The sequence below is a fragment of the Anticarsia gemmatalis genome, chromosome 9, assembly GCF_050436995.1.
Source record: "Anticarsia gemmatalis isolate Benzon Research Colony breed Stoneville strain chromosome 9, ilAntGemm2 primary, whole genome shotgun sequence".
Lineage (NCBI taxonomy): Eukaryota > Metazoa > Arthropoda > Insecta > Lepidoptera > Erebidae > Anticarsia > Anticarsia gemmatalis.
In genome coordinates, this window is record NC_134753.1 from 1,339,768 (window position 1) to 1,362,305 (window position 22,538).

General features: G+C 37.4%; 2 protein-coding genes across 9 annotated transcripts in view; one reads left to right on the top strand and one right to left on the bottom strand.

Annotated features, from left to right (window-relative positions):
- The first annotated feature begins 218 nt into the window (after positions 1-218).
- Positions 219-10,366, top strand: LOC142975627 (uncharacterized). Its single transcript, XM_076118597.1, has 10 exons — positions 219-310; positions 1,428-1,610; positions 2,165-2,374; positions 2,694-2,786; positions 2,899-2,999; positions 3,091-3,190; positions 3,496-3,642; positions 4,051-4,182; positions 8,575-8,702; positions 9,217-10,366. Coding segments are annotated over exons 2-10 (1,074 nt in total). The 5' UTR covers positions 219-310; positions 1,428-1,448; the 3' UTR covers positions 9,218-10,366.
- Positions 10,357-22,538, bottom strand: part of Msp300 (Muscle-specific protein 300 kDa) — a 178,499-nt gene continuing 166,317 nt past the window's right edge. For 6 of the 8 annotated variants that reach the window (XM_076118593.1, XM_076118594.1, XM_076118589.1 and 3 more), the window contains 10 exons: positions 20,509-20,733; positions 17,463-19,775; positions 17,197-17,385; positions 16,707-17,086; positions 15,009-15,047; positions 13,863-14,025; positions 12,965-13,546; positions 12,303-12,364; positions 11,361-11,460; positions 10,357-10,887 (listed from right to left, as the gene is read on the bottom strand). In XM_076118593.1, coding sequence (XP_075974708.1) covers positions 10,765-10,887; positions 11,361-11,460; positions 12,303-12,364; positions 12,965-13,546; positions 13,863-14,025; positions 15,009-15,047; positions 16,707-17,086; positions 17,197-17,385; positions 17,463-19,775; positions 20,509-20,733 — 4,176 coding nt within the window. In that variant the 3' untranslated portion in view covers positions 10,357-10,764. The remainder of the gene's footprint in view (positions 10,888-11,360; positions 11,461-12,302; positions 12,365-12,964; positions 13,547-13,862; positions 14,026-15,008; positions 15,048-16,706; positions 17,087-17,196; positions 17,386-17,462; positions 19,776-20,508; positions 20,734-22,538) is intronic. The other 2 variants (XR_012959623.1, XM_076118591.1) reach the window with 2 other exon arrangements.

Here is a 22,538-nt window from a genome sequence, read left to right on the forward strand (position 1 = left end):
GAGTTAGATGTCGCTGCTATAAATCGAGTGACAGGCTGAGACGATACTCAACCCAAGATTTGAACCCAAGACCTCATCATTAGTTGTATATGGAATAGTGTTCAATGCAATATACTATACGTATTTAAACACAACAATTGAACCATTAATAATAGAGTAACAAATTTATTAACCGACCTAATATTTGGATTTTTTTTATAACCTTCAACTTGACATAACGACACAATGACATATGACATGTTGATAAAGTAACGTCAGTTTCTCGTTGGTTTTGCGGCATGTATTTTGTATAAAATATTACAAATAACAGGTAAAGAACTTTGTTAATACCTAATCAATTATTATAGTTACTGCCTATAAGTTAAGTTTTTATTGGTCGTTGTTTCAATTGCGTGGACATCTTGTTGTGTTTACTCCTTCCAATATAAAGGGCGTCCATTACTACTACTTAAGTAACCGCGGAATTATTAGCATCCTGCATGTTTGCCTTCCCACGACTGATATATTTTTACATACACATATTTAATTTGGCTGCGACAATATAGGCAGTTTGAACTTTGTTCCAAAATTCCCAAAAAGGACATTACTCTGTACGAGCTTAGGCAAGAAAAATACTAATGTGCGTTACAATAGGGCCTGAGGGCAAATATTGTAGTACATAATAACACAGTGACAAAAGCTTCTAATACTAAGTATATGTATTTCATGCAGCTTGTTTGTCAAACCTTATTTGTGGTTGCGGGTAGGATGAAATGTTGTGTTAGTAACTATTAAGTAGGTAATCTGTGGTTGTGTGTGCTCTCCGTGTAGCGCGAGTTTCTAAGCCTACCGTCGTTTGGTCTTTATCTAAATATTTTTAAATTGTTGGAAATTGACGGTACTTCGACATAATACTAACGACAACGAGAATGTACGGAGCATATGGAATCTTGTGATCAGCAAGTACAAATATCGTAGGCATTACGCGCCTGTGTTAAGATGTCGTTAGTGTTGTGTGTCGAAGTACCGTCAATTTGAAAATAGTGATGACCAAGTGAGGTTAAGCAACCAAACTCGCGCTACACGGAGACTACGCTTAGCAGCTGCAACAGCCCGTCTGCGATCAAGACGAATGTAAGTTGGTCTAATTGTTGGGTTACAAATAAGGTATCGTAACAAAGTTACAACACTGCTGTACATTGGCGCATCGTTAATTAACATTTACGAGACATGCTTTAACCCTTTGACCGCCACGCTGGCTATACTCGACAAATCAGAACGTGCTCACGTCGGCTACGACTATTTTTGTCGACATTTGCCGACGAAAGCGTCGTGAACACTTTCTGATTTGTAGAGTATAGCCGCGTAATGGCGTTTTAGCGTTATGGCTCCACCCTAAGACCCGTTGCATTATGATATTACTTATTTTTTGTGCAATATACGTGCAGCATGGTGCAACACGATGTTGGATGGCGTGGGCGGTGTTCACGTTCACTAGCGAGGGTCGCGCGCGTCTCGCCGTGGTGCTGCGCGCGTTGCTGATCGCTCAGCTCGTCGTGTCGCTGTGCATGGTCATCTTCTGCTACAACGCCTCGCTAAGAGTTATGATGCTGCTTAAGCATATACATAAGGTACGAATTTGTTTACCTCGTTTTTTTATGGAAAAACTAGCTGACCGGGCAAACTTTAAATTATGACGTATGAAAAATAGATGTTGGCCGATGCTCAGTCTTACTCAATATGCTCACAACATTTCATTAGAATCGGTCAAGCCGTTTCGGAGGATTTCAACGAAAACTGTGACGCGAGAATTTTATATTATGGAAAAATATGCGTTTTTCGGGTGTTTTTTGCTATCATATTAAAGCTTTACTATCTAAGCTTTATCTTAATTTTTGGAAACCTGCGTTTTAAATCAATACATTTGATTGTTTTTAATTCTAATACTTCGTTCACCTGTAGTAGGTATGAAATTAAAGTCTAAAACATCCATGCTTCAGAGGGCACGTAGCTTTATCAGTCCTTCACAGATATGTCTTGTTGCCAGTCTCTTCAACGTACCATTCTATTAATTAAATCTTTCTGTAATTATAACATGTGCATCCATTAAATTTCAAAAAAACTTGCGTGTTTTATTGTTCAACATACCTAAGGCATAAGTAATTATTTTGTGTTCATTTCAAAGGTAACAGTAGTCCTTCTCTACGGGCTGATCTTATTCCAAGCGTACGCGATGAAGCTGCACTACACGGGCGGTCTTCGTCTCATCGCGTTGCTGCTGAAGTGTCCGCACTGGTGTCGAGCCTCCCTCGTCAGTACCGTGTGGCTGTTTACTGGCAGCATGGTGGCTTTTAATGGAATACTTGTGTATATTGCCTGCAGGGGGACTTTGAAAGTAAGTATATAATAAGAAAGTTAGTGCATAGGTCTATTAAGCCACGAACGAAGATGTTACTACGAACAAATATTCCTCTGTCTGACGCCATCTGAATCATCTGCAATAGATGGACACAGGCCAATGATGTATTTTAGGAGTATAAAATATTACGTAGGTTCGTTTGAAAATGCTATATGCCGATATGGTTATTCATTTTTGTCTTGTTCTTAATGCACTTGGTTGCGGTCGACAGGCATAATTTTTTCTCTTGAGGAAGTAAAGTGATGAGCTATGTCATGTAGCTACTTTCTTTCACAACATTACATTTTTGCTTCAGGCTCTTATGAAGGAATTATCATCGTCACTGCGAATTGGAATATCGCAATACTTGACAGAACCGACGTGGAAGTCGCTCATGGACACCATGCAGGTATTATAGCTTTATTATTTTCCTATTTAATTGTATATAGACTTGAGTTCGTAGTTACTTACCAATATACATATATGAAGACTAATATTATAATATTCAATCTTTATATAAGGTGGAGTTAAGTTGCTGCGGAGCTGATTGTCCCACAGACTGGCACGAGATACCGTGGATCAATATGGATTTTCTCAACGAGAGCTCCGAACTTGTTATGAGGTCAGTACCTGATAGTCTTTAAAGAATTGTATAGATAGAGAGTATAGTATAAAAAGAGTATATTTCCAGTACAAAAGAGTGTGTTTTACAGATTGGCAGGCGCCGATGGCAAGGTGCTGCCTCCAGTGTCACCGTATTCGTGCTGCACACCGCGTGTCCTCGCGCCATGCTATCACGATCCATTGCAACAGGTTTGTCACAACCTAGATACCTATACCTACTACAACTAGATACGCCTATTGGTGATCTCAAATTGTTAGGATATATCTCGTTGTCAGTTAACCTAACAATAGATATCGCGTGGTTTTTTTCGGCCTGGCGTTTGATTGTGATTTAACTATCCTTATAGACATTGGACATCTATCTTGTCGTTATAAATAATGATCAATGATTATGGAATCAAAAATTGACAAGCAAAAATTGAGATATTAATTTTTTACAGTTAATCATTCAATAAATACCATGTAACTAGATCAATTATTTCCTGGTTCCTTAGTGGGAGTGGCGCGAGGTGTGGTCAGAGAGTTCTCCGCTGTTATCAGCGTCTCTACACACACGAGGATGTGTGGAAGCGGTTCGCGCTCCACTCACCCGCGCACTGCTCGCACTGCAGTGGTTCAACATGCTGCTGGTGCTGTTTCAGGTTACCTACGAATTTGGATTTTGTTCCTTACCTACTACAGTAGATAGGTAGTATAGATTGGTGTACAATATTCTGTCTATAGGAGAATAAAGCAAACGAATTCGACGCAGAAGTGCTGGAGTTACTTTAAGTTCTGCAGCGTACGTTCACATTTTGTAGTTTATAGTGTTGCTTTTATGTAATCCGTGAGCACTACCTAACTGGTGAAAATAAATGGAGGCTTTGGGATATAGGGTATTGTGAAATCGGAATGGGCGAGGATTATTTTCCGCAGTGGACGTCTTTTGGTTGATAATTTAGGATAATGTAGATGAAGCAGATCCAGCAAACTATAGCGAACTATACCTAATAGAAGTCAACACTACAGATTTCACTGTAAAGATACATGTAATTTATTTTAATTTCCAGGCACTAATAGTAGTACTAACACAACTACTGCGCACATCAGCGCGTTCGGCGGTACTTGCGGGCGAGTGTGGTGGCAGCGGCCGAGGAATGCTCTTCGGCACCAGCCGTATTGACAACAGTGAAATTGAACCGGTAAATCTGATTGATTATTTGTCGCCTAGTCATTACCTAGTACATATCTACATCATCAGCATCATCATCAGACTAGCCTTTCTACCAACTATGGTGGAATCGGCTTCCAGTCTCATCAGATGCAGCTGCATACCAGTATTGTACATTGAGAGACTGCATATCGGACCTCCACAACCCAGTTACCTGGGTTATAACACGATACCCTTCGGTTAGACTGGTTGTCAGACTTTGAAACTTCTTTAACGACTGTAAAAATCTTAAGAAATGGCAGCTGGGACGCACAATTTAATGTGTCTTTCTAAACATGGACGAATTCGATATGTTCTACCGATTATGTTTTTTTCGCATTTTATTTGGCCACCTTTGGTCTGAAAATAAGAACAGACGCTATGATTCTGATGACCTTTGGTTTGAGATAAAACTACACACACGAATATCTTGATCAGTGAAGTCCCTTACAATAAATATATTAATGAGAACAAACTTAACAAAGAATTAAAATATAATAGTTCACATTTTAAACATTGTTCATATGTTGATATGGGTTATTATTATAATTATTTACCTAACAGAAAACAACGAGTTATAAACATAGTACAGAGACTATTGAAAGAAATACTACGAATTGGTTATAAAAACAACTATCAACAATACATATCTAAGTCTCTAATCAATTCTAGTCAATGTTTTGAAACTAAAACCTTTTCTAATTGTTCTACTCAAACAGACAACAATGTTACACAATATGATATTAGCATAAGTTATGATAAAAACTTGGAAGAAACGTGTTTTTTTCGGAACTGAGCATGACAAACTTTGTGTATTTCATCTTAATATTTGTAGTTTACTCTCTAAGCTATATGAGCTTAAGTTAATAATAGATGATTTAGATACAAAACCACAAGTACTTTGCTTCTCTGAAACTTTTCTGTCTGAAGATACTAAAAAAATGTTAATCATCCCTAATTACGTCACTAGTGTATATTATAATAGAAAGAAAAATAATAGAGGTGGCTCAGCTATTTTGGTACAAAAAAATATTGCCATCCAGGAGCTAAAATGGTTAAATGAATATGCTATGGATATACATTTTGAATGTTGTGGTGTATACTTAACGTCTAGTAAATCTGTAATTATATGTATATATAGAACCCCAGACAGCATAGTATCTATATTTTTTGAAAAATTAGATTTGATTTTACATAACCTAACAAAAATGGATAAAAAAGTATGTAGAAACGTAATAATAACAGGAGACTTTAACATAGATTCATTAAAAAATACGGTAAATACAAGGCGACTTAAAAATCTAATTCAAACTTATAACATGAAACTTGAAATTGATGTTCCTACACGTACAACTACAATTTCTAGCACATGTATAGATAATTTCATTACAAATATAAAAAAAGTTAATACAAAAGTTATTGAAACGAGTATATCAGATCATAGAGCACAAATATTAAATACTAATTTAAAGGTAAAATACTTACAAAACATAAAATATCAATTTAAAAGGGATTATCATCCAGAGAATGTTAAAAAATTCATTGAAACCATAGACAGAATTAGTTTTAGCGAAACATTTACAACAGAAGATCCGAATGTAGCTTACAATTTTTTTATAGAAGAATTCAAACTATTCTATGATCTTTGTTTCCCACTTAAACGGGTAATAATAAGAAAAATGGGGAAAAGATATTGGACCACAAAAGGAATAATAATATCTTGCAAACGGAAAAGAATATTATACTCAAAAACACAAAGAAAATCAGAGGATACAGCACTTCGAAAAACATATGAAATTTATAAAAGAACTCTTAAAAAAATTATTACTTACAGACAAAAACAGGCTAATATAGATATAATAAATAACTCTGATAATAAAACTAAGGGTGTATGGCAAGTTATAGAAAATATTACTAATGAGGAAGAACGGGAAAGTTTTATAAATATTATAGAAGAAAACAATACAAAGATTAGGTCTTCTGAGCAAATAGCTAATAAATTTAATGAAATGTACACAGATGCAAATTATGATCCAAACTTTAATGAAAATATCTATAAACCTTTAGGGACATCTACATCTAATTCATTATATATGGAACCAGCTAACGAGCAAGAAATGTTAAAACACATACTTTCACTAAAAAATAAACACAGCACTGGAAATGATGGAATCTCGTCATACATAGTAAAAAACTGTGCATCTTCAATATTGAAACCTTTGACCCACATAGCTAACTCCATGATTTCAAGTGGTATATTTCCGAGTAAGCTCAAGGAAGCTATTATAAAACCTATATACAAGAAAGGTAATAAACTTCATGTAACAAATTATAGACCAGTAGCATTACTTCCAGTGTTTTCAAAATTATTTGAAAAAGTTATATATAAGCGTATAAGCATGTATTTAGATAAATATGAACTACTTAATGAGCAACAATGTGGATTTCGGCAAAACCGATCCACGTCATTGGCAATTTTTAAAATATTAAAAGGTATACTAGACGCGATGAATACTAAAATTCCTACAACTGCCATACTACTAGATATGACAAAAGCATTTGATTGTGTGAATTATAATATTTTATTAAAACAGATGGAACATATGGGAATAAGAGGATTAGGTTTAAAATTGATGAAAAGCTACATAACTGACAGGAAGCAAGCAACAGAAATAAGAAATCATAACTTTAGCACTAAAACTATAGAATACACGCGATCGTCATATAATAAAATGAAATTAGGGGTACCGCAAGGTAGTATACTGGGTCCTTTATTTTTCCTAATATATATAAACGAATTTCCAAAAGTAATACAAGAACAAAGTATATTATTTGCGGACGATGCGTCCATTCTCATCAATGGTAAAGATAAAACAAAACTAGAATACGAAACAAAAATTAACAATACAATAGCTAAAATAATTGAGTGGTTAAAAACATTAAACTTAAAAATTAATATAGAAAAAACTAAATACATACAATTTCGACCATATCAGGCTTTACATAATAAACTTAACGTAAATTATAAAGGAAACCAAATAGAAGAGGTGAGCTGTACAAAATTTTTGGGATTATATATGGATCAACATTTAAACTGGAAAGCGCATGTAGAATTTATAAATAGCAAAATTAGATCATATTGTTACACGTTGCATGTTATAATTAATACTACTAATATAGAAACAGCGAAAACAGCATATTATGCAAAAATATATTCAATTCTTAGTTACAGCATAATTTACTGGGGAAATTCTGTGGACTCCAATAGCACATTTTTATTACAAAAAAAGTGTCTAAGAATTATACACGGTTTAGACTATGAAGAATCATGCAGGCCAATATTTAAAAAACATAAATATCTAACATTAACTAGTATATATATTCTTAATGCAGCCATTTTTGTAAAAGAACATAACTCATATTTCCCTGAAAAAAATTCTCTCGTGTACAATAGCAGATTACGTAATAGAAATAATATTATCTTACCACAAGCAAATAATGAAATATATAAGATAAATATGTATTTTTCCTGCATCAAAATCTACAATCATCTTCCAAACAGTATTAGGCAATTAAATCTAATGTGTTTCAAGAAAGCCCTGAAAAATATATTACTTAACCATTGCTTCTATAACCTCAACGAGTTCTATGAGACAAATATAACATGAGTATACTACTAATAAAAATGTATAAACACGATTGATATTGTATTGTTACTTGATAGATAACATTAGATTAAGAGTGCATAGGATAAGTTTACACCTAAAAAATTATAATTATAAGCTATTGCATGCCTTATGAGGTAAATTGTGCTGTACTTCCTACTTATAAGATCACATTTATTGTATTACCACAATTTTAGCAATAAAGACATTTGAATTTGAATTTGAATTTGAGTAAATAAAGTTAAAAATGTGTGTATTGTTTAACATTGAAAGCGTAATTTACTACAATCATTTCAATACTAGTTATTTGCACAGTTGTTCAAGACACTGTTACGTTTGTTTAATTGTTCTTGAGCATCAATGAACATGAGAATGTTATTGTGACCTTCATTTTATAAAGCAAAAACAGTGTGTTACCTACTTTTTTAACAACACAATCGCTACTAACTAATTGGTCGTGTGGTTGGTACTGGAATAAGCATAAGCATGCAGTAAAGTTTAAATCAAAAATTCATTTTTTTAAAATAATTGGTATGCTTGAATTTATTCTTGGATTTCATGATGTTTCGGCACAGGTTACACTAGCAGTGATCCTAAGCTTATTGTTTATATAGTAACAGGAAATGAATCATTCCGTAAACCGGTTTCGTTGCTCTTTAAGTCGATGCTAAATTTTCTCTTCTGCACAAATCAACTTTTACCTGTTTTCTTATTGCCAGTTGCCAAGTTCAAGTGACGTAGGATCGTGTGAGCGTATGTGTGCTCGCGCCGCAGTACAGCACGGCGCGTGGCCGCGACGTCCACACAGAAAATACAGGACACACACTACTTACTCCTACTTGTCTTAGTAAGTTTCTTTTTCATTAGTCTTTTTGTTATCGTATGGTTAGTGGTCAAACTAGTGTCAAAGTGGTTCAAGCCCTTCGGGCGGCTTGAACCACTTTGACGCCTGTGCCTTTGACGAGGCTTAACGACTGTTATCTTAATTTACAACAACCAGGACTGATTTATAAAGTGTCCTCCAAAGCACGCCCAGTTTAAATACCACTAACGGTCACCCAACAATTGAATGACCGCGCCAAGGGTTGCTTAACCCACAGATCGTGTACAGAACAGTGTGCGCAACTGGCTATGAGCGCCTGATTAACTACTTTTATGTACTGCGCCTCACCTCGGTCGATCGCCTATTCTCGGACCATTTCAAACGCTCGAACTAAGTCATGTCGTTTTATCGGTGTCTCGCTCGCACTTACATTGTCACATACATTTCATTCTTTTAATTATGACGTAGTTCGCACTTTTATAACAGTTTGATTATAGGGTTGTAACACCCTGACTAATATTCGTCACTTTGGTTTCAGGCAGTAATTTCATAGAACTGCTAGTGGTAAAGTTGTGAAGAAAGTGACTTATTAATGTGGACAGTTGTGAAATGTGAATGTACTTTTATAGTTAAGTAGGTACTGTTGATAGCTACTATAGTCTTTAAAATATAGCTTGATTAGAATGACAGATGTCAAACTGTTTTGACTAGGGTTGTAGAAGTATTGATCAAAATCGATAGCGAAAAAATCGAATCTAAAATAATTATATTCGATTCAATTATTTTTGAATTAGCTTTTTACGAATTGTTGTTGTGAATCTTATTGTTTAAGCAAATTCGTATAGGACGACCAGCCCTACTTTTAACACCGCACGGAGACCTCTCCTAGTTAAGTATTAATTAGGATCAATTAAATAAAACAATGAAATTAAAGTTAAATAAAATTAATTTATTCAGTTAATGGTGCAATTCTGATGATAGGGATGAAGATGATGTAATATAGGATGCGCAATTAATAGTGCGCATCCTAAATCAGTATCATCCTCATCGCTATCATCAGAGTCGCTGGAACAATCTTGGAGATTAATTATTAATTCTTGGTCACGAATAGTATCAAAGTGTACTTCGCGATTAACGATTAATCAGATGATTTACTCTTATCTATAGTGTTTCCTCACTAAAATTTTTGCAACATGACGTAGCCTTGTAGAGAGGTTGAAAATTATTAGGTTTATTTTTAAGACTAAAGAAAATAGTACTGATTTTTAGTTTAAAGGCTGATTGTATTGAATTATTCTGATTTCTTATTGAGGATCTGTATTTAAAAAATAGTTATAATGCTAGACAAGACAGATTTTTCGTGTTTCAATTTGTAATACTCGTTAGACGTCACTACAAAGTTGTGTGCTCTGTTTTGCTTAGAACTGTCATTTTAATCAAGCTATATTTTAAAGAGTATAATAATATTCTTTTCATATGTACAGACATTGTTTTTAACAGGCAGTAACATCGCAGACAACATTGTTATTTGATTTTTCTTTTTATTTTACGTGCAAATACGTATACGCTTAGATACGAATACGTGCATAGAAATTGTAATTATGTCAAGGTCTGTGCGTTGGAGACGTTATCTGTCTGTAGGTATGAATTGAGTTTGATTGTGTAAATAAAACAACAATTATAATCAATTGCAAAGGCTTTATTTTTCGACTTTTATAAACAGTCCTTATATCTAAAGTTAAGTAACAATGCGAGCGTGGATGCGATACGAAAGCCTTCGTAAACGTTAAATACAATAAATATCGTCAGTCCGGTGATATTTTTTCGGTAACAAATATACAAAAATGTATGTACAGGCCGGACTACGTGGAATGTTCTCTTAATAGGGGTTAAATATGATTTAGAATCCTTAGTTTTTCGCACCCCTGTCTTTCTAATTTTGGCTGGGACTCCCCGATTTGGAATTTTGCGGAATTATTCCGCGTATTTTTTGGAGAATAGTCTGTACGTGTTTCCATATGGTCACCCCCGTTTGGGAGGGTGGGGGGTGGCCATATGGAAGCAGTCGGAGCTAGGGAGGTGAGTCTCAAAGGGGCGGGGGTCCGTGGGGGTAGCGCAGCACGGGCTCCAGCGACAGCGGCCGCGAGTTGCAGTCCTGCTGCGCGTGAGGAGCCAGCGCCGCCGCGCCCAGGAGCAGCAGGAGGAGAGCCTGGGGAGAGGGAATAACAGGTTAGATTAAAGTGAAATACATTCACAAGCAATCTCATTTTACAAATAGGTAAACTATACAGTGAATTAGGCGCTTATCAACTTAATTTCAATACACACATTAGGTTCCATAGAATCAATTTTCGTGGAATCATATAGACTCCAACTTGAATAATGTGGTGAACACAAAACCAATCTCGTTCTTCACGAGAGGTGATCCATAATCAGCAGCGGAACAGTAATAGCTATAGTATAAATTGTATAGTAATAACTAGCTGACGCGACAAACGTTGCTTTGCCATATAAAAAAAAATTGTTTCACTTAGGTGCATGAACAATAGATGTTGGTCGATTCTCAGACCTAGTCAATATGCTCACAAAATTTCATGAGAATCGGTCAAGCCGTTTCGGAGGAGTATGGCAACGAAAACTGTGACGCGAGAATTTTATATATTAGATAGTTTATGTAAGTACCTGGAAAGGCAGCGAAGCCCTAGCGACGCGGCACACGAAGCGCAGTCCGCGCTGAACGCCGCTTAGTTGTACTTCTTCCGGCTCACCACTACCCACCATTCTGAAAACACCACACGTTATATTTAGTTATACAGTCTTGAGCAAATGGCGGAGGTAGGCACTTCTTGCAGTTGTTATATTGTGATAGTTGAAATTTAAGAATGTACTGTAATGTTTTTTAATATGACGAGAAATGTGTGAAGAAAAAGATTTGACATGTTTTTTTTTAGGTTATACTATAATATGTTTGGTTCGATAGGGAAATTGAACTCACGACGTAATGCGTAATGTGCGTGTCATTAACTATTTAGAGTACATTGTTATTCATCAGTTCGCTATTTTAATTATAAATAATTTATCAAAATAACAACTGCAAGAAGGTTTTCTCAATTGGAGAAGTAAGAGTGGTTATAGTACAAGTAAAAAGGACAGAATAGTTGAACAGCTTTTTTTATTCGATTAGATTTTTAATTGAAAAGTAAAATGGAAAAGAAATAAAATAAAGCTAGACTATAGTTACGCAAAATAAAGGGTGTTAGGCCTTCAAAACTACTTATCTGATGTTTTACACTATTGTAATTGTATTTACGAATAATAAGATGAAGAATAATAGATGTAAAGTTGTAAGTAAAAAGGTTTTCCGAAATTTACTTAAAATATTTGATTATGAGTCGTTTATTACTCAGTTATAAAAGTATAGTCTATCTCAAATACAGTTTAGTTAACCATTTAACCCAAACCCAAGTTTTATCTGAATATCAATTGAAAAGTTCATATTTGTCACATCTTCTAAAAATGAATTTTCTTAAGAACTGTTTATAAGAAAAAATGGTCGAAAGAAATATATTTGACCAACAATAGTGTAGAACAAGAAGGCAGGTAGACTATAAAAGCGGTACTCACTCGGCTTCGTCGATCGGCGGCAGCTGCAGGCCCGAGAGGTCGTCGTCCTCCTCCTCCATTAGCTACGACATACCAATATACGTCAACGGTGCGAAGCTACTACATGTGGCTCACTATACTAGTGCAAACACTTCAGTTCTCACAATATCCAGTGAATAATTAATAAAATATAAACTTATGTCATTTATTTTTGTTATTTCTTCAAACTGACTTTATTGTGCATACTGTTTTTTTAGCATAAAGGTGTTAAAAATATTATGAAAATAGAAGTTTAGATTTTTAATACAAAACTTTTAAAGTATATTAATTAAGACTATACAAACAGTATTTTGTTTGTGAAGTGTTTGCACATAAATATCAAAAAAGGTCTAACTATCATGAAAACATCTGAATATCTAACTTTTACTATGTTGTACAGAGTGGTCAGTATTCTCTGTCTTTACGGGAGTGGTCAAAACTAAGCTTGCTCTGTGTTCGACAATCTTTGCGTATACTGTGCTCGGCGGAGTGAAGCGGTGGGTGACGCAAAATATATCACATTTTAGACTCAATTTACTGGACAATATTATTAGAATCTTACGGCAAAGGGGACATTGATTTATTAAAAGTTATTTTTGACAAATTTTAAGGCAAGTTTGTTAAGAATAAGTGTGGTAATGTACCTGTGGAGCGGCTGCGGCGGCGGCGGCGGCGAGCGCGTGCGTGGAGGAGGCGGGCCTCCGCGCCAGCGCCGCGCCCAGCTTTAGCGCGTACACGCCGCACAGCTTCCTCAGGGACTGCAGCCGGAGTCGCAACTCCGCCAGGCGCAGATGTGGCTGGGCACCCGGCGCGAGCAGCGCCGCGGCGTCATGCAGAGCTAGCACTCTCGGTTCAGCTCGGCGCAGCTCGTCTCTAAGTTCAGCGAATCGTCGGAAATCTCGCTGGAGTTCGGCAGGTGCTCGGCCGAGTTTGAGCGGCTCGCGGGCACGTACAGCACGTTCAGCGGCCGCTAGCCTCGCTACGAGCTCAACCACAGCGTCATGGAACTGCGTGTTGTGCAGTAGCGCATGCTGCAGGGTCCGCTGCCAGGCGCCCGCCTTGCTGCAGGCGGTGTCCCAGCGCGTGTTGGCGGCGGCGAGGCGCGCGCGCACGCGCTCGGCCGCGCCCGCGGAGCGCGCGTGGGCCGCCACGTGGGCGCCCACCACGTTCAGAGATACTACGATCGATTTGTGCGAGTCTAAGTCCAGGAGGAATTCTCGGTGGTCCTGGAATGATAGCATGATTGCTTAGATTTCTTCGCCGTACATTTAAGCTAGTGATTTTAAGCTAGATGGAAAAAAAGATTCTGTACTCGAAAGGAACGAAATAAACAGAAGACATTCGATTGGTTAATTTAATTATAACCACCTAAAGCTAAAATTATATCCACCAATTTTGCCCAACCATCTCTGAGTAAAGGTTTCACTTTGCATACGTGCAAAGTTGTCAATGATGACTTACTGCAATTTCTAACACACGAACAAATTTACCTAGCAACTTCTCTTCACAGCATCTCAATTCAAAAAGTTAACAAATTCCTACCTGTATAACGTCTTCTAACGCATCATACTGGTCAGGCGGGCCAGTTCTGGCGTCGTCAGTGGCCTCGGCGAACTGCAGCCACTGCTCCAGCCGCCAGAGGTCGTTGTCCAGCTGCTTCCAGTTGCGCTCCGAGCACAGCGGGCACGTCAGCCGGCCAGACTCACTGCACCCATAACTTATTAGTTAGCAATGTGGGTTGTTAGATGATCTTTATGATGTGATGGATGAGATTTTAAGTTTATTTTAGAGGTCTGTTTTGAAATATCTTCATTTATTTATTTTTTTAGATCTTTATTTATCAAGAGCTTTTAACTCAACGATGTATAGTCAGTCCCACAGAAAATTAATCTTATTATACATTTTTTTTTGTATACTAATGATTTTAAAACATACGCGGAGCCAAAGGAATTGAAAATCAGTTTCATGAGTTCTTATTTCTTCTCATCTTATGGTTAGTGGTCAACCTTGTGTCAAAGTTGTTCAAGCCACCCGAAGGCCTTTGACGTGGCTTACTAACAAGATATTTAAAAACAAAACCTCTTTACTTTAAACAGTCTTATTAACAACAAATAAATATATAAATTCTAATATATTTGAAGAAATGAACTACATAATTCCCAAATAAAAAGCTAATAAATAAATCTTGGTGTACACAAGTGCAGTGCAATACACGGACAATTTACAATGTTTGTGTTTGTATCTCAGTTAACGATGCACTAACTACGGATTATTTATTAATACATGCTACATTATATTACTGCTACATTTAAATAACAAATAATTTAAACAACATTTCAAATTCATAGTTAATTTTGTTAAATAAATTGAATAAAAATGGTAAACTTTATAAAATATAAATGATATCTTTGAGTTATTAATTTTTGGAATATTAAACTTTACTTAGAAGTGAATATATTTTTCTTATACATAAATAAATATTTAAAACAAACATGCATTTAAAAAACACGCTAAACTAAAACAAATTTTCAAAAAACCAGTTTCAAATAATGTACTTAAATAAATTTTCTAAAACCAACAGTTTAATTTCTACCATTATTGAAAACAAACAATTCAAAACTACGGAACTCAATGTAGCAGTAACATAACGACGATAAAAGATACAAATATTAGGTAAGCAGTACTCACTGTTCGCACGTGAGCGCGTACGAGGCCGAGTGGGGCAACCTAGGGGACGAGAAAACGCAATGTGTTTAGAGCATGCCGGGGTTAGGAAGCTGTTATATACTCGACGACTATCGTGTATATATCTTATACACTTTTATATGCCAATCAGAGGATAGTCAATACTTAGTACGATTTATATTCACGTTAAAGCCAGCAAAACATAACTTTCAATAGCGTGATTCTCTACCACTGTCGACAATCGACAACCGGCTAGCTATCGAGAAATTTTGTCTAACAGTCGAAACAGCGCCTCTAGTGGGCGGCGTAGGAACAATTTTTGGAGTACATTTGAAATGTCAAAATCTCGTTACTTGATAGAACCGGCTTCAGAGAGTCGCGCTACTGTAGCGCAATTCTGTACACTTGGTACTATAGAGTATCGAGTGTTTGACATTTAAAATGTACTGCAAAAATAGTGTTTACGACGCCCGCTAGAGGCGCTGATCTGATTTTCATACAAGTCTTCTCGAGAGCTAGCCGGTTGTCGATAGTCGATAATACCGAATGTAAAGAATCGTGCTCTCTGATTGGTTAAGATCTTGGGCCAATCAGAGCGCGCGTCAAAACGTTTCAGCCGCGTTAACGTGAAATAAATCGCAGTAGATAATCTGGTGTAAGTGCCAATAGATGTCGCCACTTGTGAGTGCAACATTCATAGTGATTGTGTTGAGGAAATTTAATGGGATTTCTAAAGTAATTGTATTACTTTAAAGTCTTATCTAAATGGAGATATTTTTGGGCTCCAATTCACGACTATTGACGCAAATATCAAGTTACTATTTGAAAAGGGGGTACGGTATGGCATTTTTGTATTTAAAGAAGTAATTTTGGGGCATTTGATTTGATAAATTATTTTATTTACACTACTGATTCTAGTTTAAAGGAATATATTTATTTAACTATTTTTACTAACAAGTACAGTCAGCCACACAGAGACTAGAAATTAATATCACAGATTTTTTCTTATTTTTATGTGTATGTGTGTGTGACTGTCTATAACCCCACTGTTCTATAAACAGCTTTAAGCCCCATCACCAGTTGCCAGATAGTGCTATATAGTGCTACCACAATAATAAGAAAATAACAACATTTAACACTTCATATTTAGACATTTCATGAGATGATAGTTATGATAGTTACTGTATGCAAGAAAATATATGCAAGAACTATGCAAGACAAGGTACTTGTAGAAATAATATGCAAGATTTAAGACGTTGTTTTATGCAAGAATTTGATATTTAAATGCAAGTATATGCAAGAAGATATATAAATATGCAATAGGATTTCAAATATGCAAGATAGATTTACAGAAAATTAATATTGAAATAAGGATTAATTTTGAAGGATAGAATCAAATAGAATATGCAAAAGTATAAATATAGGAAGAATTTGCATAGACCCTGAAAATAATCAAATCAATACAAACATAATAAGTTAGCAGGGTTAATAGCATAGACAAAAAATACTCAATATCAAACTAATAGACTTAGCTCAAACTACTGTTTTAGTAACAACCCTGCAAGTCTACACCACACAGTAACACCAAGACACCATCATCTACATGAAATGTCCGCAGAAGTTAGGATCAATCGTATATCACCATACCAAAATAGCACATCAGTATAAAACAATACGGTATATAATCATTTGACAACCAACCTTAAGTTGTTGATTTGGAGCTCCCGTTTCTTCGCCTGACTCAGTAAGTCTTCATAAGTAAGAGATAGAGATTCAACTTCCTTCAACATCGCTTCTTCTTCGTTCGCGTCACATTCTGTCAAGAGTAGTTCTGACAAATGTTTGGCCAACTCTAATGTTTGGCCAGGCTTGGCGCCAGCCTTGGCTATTTCTTTAGCTGCGGTCGCTAGAGCGTCACTGCCCGCTTTCTCGTCTGGTTGTGAGTCGAGGGCTATTCTGAGTGCGTCCAGCGCTTCTGATGTTTGTTTGACGGCTGTTGCTAGTTCTGCTCTGTACGTTTCTTTAGATGTTAGTGTGTCTACTTGGAGGGCAGCGTCTGTCTCCCATTTCAGGGTATCCACCTGGTAAGAATAAAATACCTCTTTAAAGTCTAGCTTCACTACATATTTAAGCACTTTCTGTATTTCTAATCAAAGGATATTTAAGTACGGATAAGGTTGGTGTATGTTACCTGTACAGCAGAATCCACGTCGCCGACAACCTCAGCTCGGGCGAGGTCTAGCCTGGTCCTGACGTCAGCGAACAGCGCGCGGTACTCCGCCACCATGTCCGCTACTCCAGGCATTGTCGACACAGCCATCGATAGCCGGTCAGCATTGTCCACTAGTGCTTGGCATTCCATTAGTTCTTGTTCGACCGCCTGAGGATAGGAAAGAACCTTCTTAAAAACCGTTTATGAATATTATAAAGTAAGGCAATGTGGTTTAAGATACTTACGTCTAATTCATTGAGTGTGAGTAGTTTGTCCTGCGGCGCCGGCGCCAGATGCAAAGCTCTCGTAAGCCTCACGTCTGTCTCAGCTAACGCCACCACAGCAGCTCCATGAGCACCAACGAACTGTCTCTGTGCATCAGCTCCTGCGGCCGCTAAGCGAGCAGACAGCCTCTGCCAGCATCTGACAGCACCGCGCAATCTCGCAGCATCGTCAGCCGCGGCACCACGGAGCTCAATACCTCTACCACTCGCAATCCTGCCGTAGGCATCTTCCAACCTCTTTATATCACCGCTAAGACCTTCCAACTCATCCGTGACAGCCCTGGCGACGCTCTCGTCCTCAGGCTCACCACGACGTTTACGAGTCTCGATCTTCTCAACTCGCCTCTCAATGTTTTCGAGTTTCTTCTCCACTTTAGGCAGTAATGAGTGAGATAGTTCAGCGGATTTGCGAATCTCCTTCAGCGCAGTCTTGCGCCTCTCGGACATCTCGCAGATGTTCTTCCATTTCTTTTCAACGATATCGACGCCAGTGTGCAGGTTGCGCAGGTCGAAGTTGCCGCGGACGACGTCAGGGTCATTGAACACGAGCTCGCAGAGATTAAGGGTTCCTCCTACTTCTCCGCTCTCGTTTTCTATGCTCTTGTGGATTTCATCGCGGTCCCTGAACTTTTCGTCGACGGCTTTAACTGTGAGGAATTCTAATACAACAGGCGCAGAGAGATTTGACTCTATTGTATGAAGTTTTAGTCTAATTTCAGTCAGTCGTTCTTCCAGTTGAGTTATCGTTTCCAGGAGTTCGTTTATCTTTGCTATTCTCGACCTGCCGGTCTCTTGTAGTTTGTGCCAACGTTCTTGCACGTCCTTGAGGTGTTTCGTTGTACTCTTACTAAACGATTTTTCATCTTTCTTCGAGTGTTCGACTAGAGAGGTTCCAATTTCAGTGATCCATTCGAATTCACGTTCTTTCATCGCCGTTTCAGCCTGAATGTCGGAGTTTATCCTTCTGATTAGGTCCTGTGGATCAATAGCGCCTATTTCAGAACTTTGACTCGAGGTCTCGAGACGGGATTCTAGGGTTGAGATCCATTCACTAAATCTTGTGAGACGTGATTCGAATATTGTGTAGACTTCTAATCGTTCCTGTAGTCGGTGGATGAAGATGGAGAGCTGGTGTTCCAGGTCGGCTCGCTGTTGTCGCAGCTGCCATACCCTCTGGTTAACTAGTCTGATATCCTGCGGACTCAGGCATTCCTTCAGTTGTTCTTGAATTACGCTAAGAGTTTCAATTTGGGTTTCAGTCTTCACAATCTTCGCCCTCAGGTCGGTGTACTTGTCAATTGCCTTCTTAAGCTGTGGTCTCGATAGCCTTTCTTCGTCGGAGTAAGCCGAGATGTCGTCTTGCGTTTTCGAGTACAGCTTATGAAGTTCATTTGACATGTTTTCGTATTCATGGATCAAGCCAAGTATCCTAGTCAGGAAGTCTCTCCAGGTGTCAAGGCTGGCTTGTAAGTTGTCTACTCTCTTCACAATACCAGCATACTCCATCCTGACAGATGCACCGTAAGTGTCCTCAGTGAATTCCAGAACCTTCTTCAAGTCCTTGTTAAGTTTTTCCGATTGTCTCCTGCCTTCCGGCACTTTGTCCGAGAGATTCTGTATCTTAGCTAATATTTTGTTCACCCTCTTAATATGTACGTATCTGAGCTGAAGCTTCTCCTTCTCTCTTTCCATTTCCTTCAGCCACCTGAGGAGTTCTGTGTAGACTTCTCTGTAGTCATCCCACGCGGCGATTCTCGTGCACACTTCGTCATGTCTTTCGACGATCCTCGCCAACGTTTCATTGTGTAGGTTTGTCAGTGTGTCGAACTTGTCAGCTAGGTCTCTGTTGGATGTTTCTCTGTTCTCATTCATGAGCACAGACCTTTGTGACGTCAGCAGGTTTTTGTGTACGCGGCATAACCGTCGGTGTTCCGTCAAGTTCTCATAGTCAGCCGGCACGGAGCCTGATAAGAATGATTGCAGATCTATTAAGTATTCGTGCCACAGTCTTAGCGCTGTCGCCGCGTCTCCAGACCTGACCAGCGCGGTCGACAACCTGTGGTAGTGGAAGAAGGTGTCTCTGAACATGGCCTGCCATAGTTCTAAGATTCTGACTATTGAGTGTTCGTCTGATACGTCACGGTCTATGTCTGGTAGCTCAGCCTTTGCCGGAGCAATGTCAGCTTCGCTTTTACCCAACGCTATTAGATTATCACGAAGAGCGATCAATTTGTCTTCAACGATTTCTGCGTCTTCGTGCACCGGAGCCAAGTCCTGTGAAACAAACAATGTTATATCTCATTATACAACTCGTGATCATTCGATTGTAAATCTAGTCAATAACAAATTGTCCGTGTCTATTAATTTCAGTCCGTGCAATTTATCAATCAATCGCGACTACTTGAATATTTTAGACGGTCAATGACCGAGATCTAATCTTGATATGTTTTTATCGACTACGCTTTCGCCAGCTGGAAGTAAGTCTATAGTTGTATGAAAATTTTCAAATACATAAATCGTCTCTTTTACGATGTTTTTCAAAGGTACAGAGGGTTTAAATCGATAAGTAGTATTGCAAGTTTAATAAGCCATATGGTTCTAAGTGCAGGTCAATCAATACTGCCGTTATACTGATTATAAATTCAAGAAGGCGGGCCTCGGTGTCTTTATCCGTTAGATGGTAACTGATAGTGAATACGAACCAAATTCAACCGGTAAAGGATATGCTGTATTATGGTAATCATTGTCAACAATTGAATACTCAGACACGTAGCCATTTTTTGGGATACATTTAGTCTGAACTGCATGTTATTGAGCTAATATTTCTTGATTATATTATATAATTCATTTGTAGACAGAAAACATGCAGTTTTTAAGTTAATATGTTCTATCCGTAGGCACGGTTTTCAGATTTTTTAACAAACTAATGTCACTTGCTTGAAAATACTGAACAAAGATGTGACAGAACCTAAATTAATATTTTCAAAACTTAATCTTGGGTACAAACCTGTCTCATATCACACAGCATCTCTTTAGCATGTTGTGCCTTCGCCCTGACCACCTGCCTGGCCTCCCCAAGGTCTGCCAGCGCCTGGACAGCACCAGTCATGACCTGGAGTCTTCGGGCCAGTGCCTCGGCATCAGCTGGTAAGGCGCGGGAGCCTGTTTCTGCCGCCACTCTTGCAGCCAAAGAGCGGAGCTCTGCGACCCTCGCTTCCTGTTCTAGACATGCCTGAGGAAGAAAGAAAATTATTATAAGTATTGGTTTAAAAGTCTTCTAAGAAAACATTGAGGATTGAGTAAAAAGAAAGCGCTTGTCGCCCCTATTCGGGGCGTCGTGAATGGACTTTCATGTAAAACAAATATTAGAGTAATTCTTAGGTTGATAATAGGTTTTGGATGTTCAATAATTAATCTTTTTAAGAGTAAGAAAGAAATAAAGAAGAAAGTTTGTTTTGTGAAACCAGCACAGAAACGCACAAGAAAGATATATAGTACAACAAGATATAAAATGGTTGAGGATGTGTCTCACAGCAGTACCAAATGTTACTTTCTTGTATTCAAAGAACACAAGTAAAACACCAGAAGGTGTATATTTTGCGTTTAAAAATGGTCACCAAAATGCTTTAAAATAAGTGCTAATTCTATCAAAATGTGTTTAAATATTGAGTAAGTTTCGCCGCACATTGCCGCAATGTTCGTGTTATATACATAATAAGTCGATTAGTATGTGTCAATTGACAGGATGACACCGGTCGGACGTCGCGACCCGTTTGCTCAGTGCCCCATTTTGGAAGTAATGTTAATGGAGTATTAACTGTTTGACTGTGGGTTAAAATACTATGAATATTATGGCAAGACTATTAAAGATTTGGAATATATTTTTGTTGACATTATTTGGGAGAACAAATGATAATTCAATTTGTTATATTCTAAGGTGTAGTAGGTACAACACTGGGTGATTTAGAAGACCATAAAATGTAGTTTTGGTTACTTAAAGTACGGAATTTGTAAATCCTAAGAATAAAAACAGAGAAATTACTTAAAATTTGTTTTATACATTGCAGAAAATATTGATTTAATTATTTATACTTATGCTCTTTTAAGTGTTTGTGTAAAGCATGAAGCACAATATAAAATTTATTTAATTTGTGTGTGTTATTTATTTAACTAGACCTTACAACTGTCTTGAAGGTCACTTTAGTAACAATGAAACTGAAAAATGTTTAAAGAACAGCAATGATACGTAAGGGTTATCAAATTATTTGAACAAGGCTACTTTATCTGTGTAAAAAACGAGATTATACTAGGCATGTGTTCTTTAATAATACTTTTCAATCTCAACAGTAAATAAAAGACTATATTATGTGCTTTTCAGGATAAGAGCATGTTAAGTGATAATAAAGAAGTCCTAGAAACATTTCTTTACTTTTATATTCTTGTTGCGTTAAGAAAAGTAAGCAATTTTAAACTCTCTGTTTTTAAAACCGTATTAAAATAGCTATCATCGTAATCGGTACTTCGGAATGAGCATTTTCCTGTAGTCCAATAACTTTAACGTACTATGGGAAATACCTCACTAGATTACTACCAGTGTTCTGTACCTCAATTCTCTACCACTATTGACTACCGACAACCGGCTAGCTATCGAAATTATGACATTTAGAATGTACTGCTAAAATATTTCCTACGACGCCCGTCAGAGGCGCTGATTAGTTTTTCATACAAAATTTCTCGATGACAGGTCGGTTGTCGGTAGTCGACAGTAGAAGAGAATCGCGCTACTGGTGTTTGATCGCTCATATCTTGCTCCAAACAAGAAGAAATTACAGTCGGAATTAGTTAGTTTAGAGAGCTGACTAGTGACGCGTGTAATACATACCAGCATTGTGTTCATCAAGCTACCGAGAACTGATACATACATACATACATTCATACATACATACATACATACATTCATACATACATACATTCATACATTAATATGTACAGTCCATGAAATTGAGGATTTCCTGGGGTGAAATGTTGCTCGGGAAA

Excerpts from the sequence above, each read along its gene's own strand:
- LOC142975627 (XM_076118597.1), top strand. The coding sequence starts at position 1,449 with ATGGCGTGGGCGGTGTTCACGTTCACTAGCGAGGGTCGCGCGCGTCTC. Across the intron at positions 2,375-2,693 it reads CCTGCAGGGGGACTTTGAAA|GCTCTTATGAAGGAATTATC; the intron begins GTAAGTATATAA and ends TTTTTGCTTCAG. Across the intron at positions 3,191-3,495 it reads ATCACGATCCATTGCAACAG|TGGGAGTGGCGCGAGGTGTG; the intron begins GTTTGTCACAAC and ends CTGGTTCCTTAG.